This window comes from Etheostoma cragini, chromosome 2 (assembly GCF_013103735.1).
Source record: "Etheostoma cragini isolate CJK2018 chromosome 2, CSU_Ecrag_1.0, whole genome shotgun sequence".
Classification (NCBI taxonomy): Eukaryota; Metazoa; Chordata; class Actinopteri; order Perciformes; family Percidae; genus Etheostoma; species Etheostoma cragini.
The window spans coordinates 29385935-29389731 of record NC_048408.1 but is presented as its reverse complement, the minus strand read 5'-3'; the positions used below and the strand labels follow the sequence as shown (position 1 = coordinate 29389731).

Below are 3797 nucleotides of genomic sequence, written 5' to 3'. Positions count from 1 at the left end.
CATGAGGACAACATGAGGACAACATGAAGACAACATGAGGACAACATGAAGACAACATGAGGACAACATGAGGACAATGTGTGTATATTGATGTAAAATTACATTCTCCAAATATAATATATAAATTGAATAAGAAACCCTCAAAATTAATGAAAGTAGAACACTGATACAGGAAAACGGGTCAATTTGACACGAGGACAACGCGAGGGTTAAAGAATGATGTAACAAAACAGCAGTGAAGTTCCCGGGAAAAGTATATTCCGCCAAAACCGACTTCTATTGAAACTCCCGCCACCTTAACTGTGTGCCGGCTTCTGTCGTCACATCCGCCGGCAACCACGAGCCAATGAGAATCGAAGAAGCTGTTTAGGCGACCAATCAGAGCGCAGCAGCGGGAAATACAGCTGGTCCGAGAGGAGGAGAGCGAGATTTGGCGCAAGTGTGCGGCAGAAGAGGGAAAGAGAGAGACGCAGAGGGCTTCTAGAGAAGATTAAACACTCCACTCGTTCCTGAGAAGACTTCTGACAACTTTTAAAAAAGGTACATTTAGCCCTCACGCTTTAATTTAAGCGGTAAGACGTGAACTACGCTTGTTAATCGTAACCGGAAGAGAGCACGTCTTCTTCTTCTTCTTCGTCTTCTTCTTTAGAGTTGGTTTGTTTTTTAGTTTGTCGTCTAAATTTAAACTCTTATCCGCGTTTTGACGTTCTGTATTTCCCTTTAGCGTGATCATAATGTTAACACGACGTGTTTTAGGTGAAACTACAGTCATTATAATACCGAAATGTGGATTTATTTCGGTAAATGTCGCCGTTTGGCTGTCTGCGGGATTGGCGCCATTACACCGTATTGTCTGTTCTGCGCGCGATATATATAACTATAAATGGGATAAAGTACCCTAAACTTCTAAAACCAGTAGGTTTATATCATCCAAGCCATTTTATAGTTGCTTTAAGCTAATCTGACGCTTATCGTGACGTTAAATCGACTTGTAGGAACTTTAAATTCAGCTTCAGCTGCATTCAATTCCCCGAAACTTTATTGTAATTTACACGTGACGTACTTTAACATTTGGTCGTGTAAAATAACAAAATGCGATCATATGATGTTGTTTTACGTATTTATTGTGTTTTTGTAAGGTGTATTTTATGTAAAGAGTACTACTAATCTAAGAACTTTTACTCCAGTATTGTACTGTCAAAAATTTTCAGATACTTTATTAAAAGTAATTTATATATTTACCTGTTATGCTACTTTTATACTCATATCTCAGAGGTAAATATTGTACCTTCCAGTCTTTATATCATAGCTGAACTACATGCAGGACTTTTACTACAAAGAGTAATTCTATGGTGACTTTTTTTTTACTTAATTAACTTAATTAAAAGACTGGTATTAGGACTCAGTGTCTCCACTTAGACTTCTCTTTATTAATCCTTTCCGCAAAGAAAGTGAAATTTCCAGCATCTGTTTTAGCAAGAAATACAGTATAAAGATAACAATAATTAGATTAGACTTTATTCATCCCACAGCGGGGAAATTCCCTTTTTACAGCAGCATTTTCTACAATCAAAACAAACAAGTAAACACACAAACAAAACCGGTAAACAGCCAATGAGCAGAAGGTAGAATGAAAGTAAAGTGGCGTCAAATAAAGGTTTTTTAAAGTAAAGTTTGGTTGCCATAGTACAAGAAAACAACAATATTGCAGTGTAAGTAAGTGACGTTAAAATTAAATTGAATATGTAATTAAAGTAATAAAGCAAAAGTAGGTAACCAGAACATAAGTTATATTCACCTGTTACCATAAATAATACTGAAAAAGTAAATACTTGTAATGGTAAAATATAAATACAGATAACAAAGATATACAGAGAGTGTGTGGAGTAGATGAAAGAACAGGGAGAGAAACTACAACATTATCAGCTGGTGTAGACAACAGTAATGATAATAACAATAAGAACATTTGTGTTGAGTCACGCGTGTGTCTTCATAGCTGTTTATTTATTTATGTATTTAGTTATAATATTCAGTAAGAAGAAGACTTAAAGAAGTTCTCCTTCCACCGCGGCCGTGAGACAAAACACCTCCAAACTTCAGCTGTAGGACGATGTGTAACTTTGCTGGTAGAAAATGCAAAATCAGTATTTTAATACCTTTTTTTACAGGAACTGATTTTGGGGAGTTTTCATCCCAGATGATCTAAGAAATCCAAAGAAAAGTCACTATTTTATTTGTTCTTGCAGTCGCGTGGAAATGCCGATAAGACACCCAAATAAAAGACAAAACTCTAGGATTTTAAAAGTCAGGAACTATGTGCTGAAATACCGGGTAAACGTATCGATACACGACCAAATTAGGGTGACATCGCTCACTTAGCATCATAAAAGATGGAAAGAAGGTGACAACAACAATGAACACGGAGTATAAAGAAAAGAGAGGAATTAAACAGAGTAAGAGAAGCGGCGCGTCATGGTTAAAGTCCGGTGATGTCCACGTTATTTCTGCATCGCTCTATGTTCTAATGCAGGGGGTCCCAAAACTTTCAGCCCACGACCCCCAAAGCAACGCTGCAAGTGACTTGCGACCCCCCCCACACACACACACACACACACACACACACACACACTATAAACGTATATAAACATTGCGCGCAGCCACACACGCACTACAGGCGTCTCCAAAACACACAATAACACAACAGCCATAACATCATTCTACGGTAATTTACTCATTACTTTAATTTGAACCTCCCCTAATGAGATGGATGTGTGTTTGGAGCACAGAGTCCAGTCCTGGTCTAATGTTGGAGACCACTACTCGGAGATCCTCCTCCACATTCAGCCGCCATCTGTGTTTATTTTTAAGGTACATCAGTGCAGTTCTGATTGTTTTTAAATTTTTGCTTTATTTCTGGAAATCAACTTGCGACGACCCCCCCTCCCCCCCTCTCCTCTCTCTGGCTCGCGACCCCTCTGTGGGTCCCGACCCCCACTTTGGGAATCACGGGTCTAATGGATGATCTTGGTAATGTCCCTTTACTAACGGATGATCTCGGTTTCAGGTTGAACGCGACATGCCGAGCACGCGCTCTCACGGCCGGGTCCAGCCCACGCTGTCCTTCCCTCGCCGAAAGTCCTGCCGAGTTTCCTCTCGCTCCAAGGCGCCGCAGCTGGAAGACAAGACCCCGTCCCCGACCAAGACCCTGGACCCGGTCCTGACCCGGATCGGACCGCTGTCCCCGAGACGTCCCGCTGAGCAGCCCGCCCTGCTCTCCCCGACGGGAGAAGTCATCCGCCTGTTCCCCCTCTCGCCCAGACGCCCCGCAGCCCAGCCGGCGTCCTCCGGCCCTCCCACGCCCTCCGGCCCCCCCACGAGACTCCCACTCAGCCCCAGAAAACGCACAGGTGAGACAGACCCCGCAGGACAGGGAGACGATACGGCATAATGTTGGAGCAGGGTCCAAAATGAGCATTTAACAGTCAAATGCTGGGGAAATTAGTCTGGAAATCTGAAGGATTAAGGGTCTCAAAAATCAGATTAAGGGGCTGAAAAATCTGGAGGATTAGATGTCTAAAAAATCTGGAGGGTTAAGGGTCAGCACAATCTGAAGGATTAAGGGTTTGAAAGTCTGAGAGATTAAGGGTCTGAAAAATCTGGAAGAATAAGGGTCCGGCATTGAGTAATGGCGGATTGAGCGGGGCTCCCTGTAAACGAGCCCTTCTGTATGTTATTCCTCTCCAGGTGACGACAGCGGCTGTAACACCTTCTGTATGTTATTCCTCTCCAGGTGACGA

General features: G+C 42.2%; 1 protein-coding gene across 1 annotated transcript in view; it reads left to right on the top strand.

The window, feature by feature from the left end:
• The first annotated feature begins 3068 nt into the window (after nt 1-3068).
• The window catches only part of LOC117951993, a 4943-nt gene continuing 4214 nt past the window's right edge, over nt 3069-3797 (top strand). Inside the window, exons 1-2 of the mRNA XM_034884035.1 lie at nt 3069-3407; nt 3745-3790. Coding sequence (XP_034739926.1) covers nt 3077-3407; nt 3745-3790 — 377 coding nt within the window. The 5' untranslated portion in view covers nt 3069-3076. The remainder of the gene's footprint in view (nt 3408-3744; nt 3791-3797) is intronic.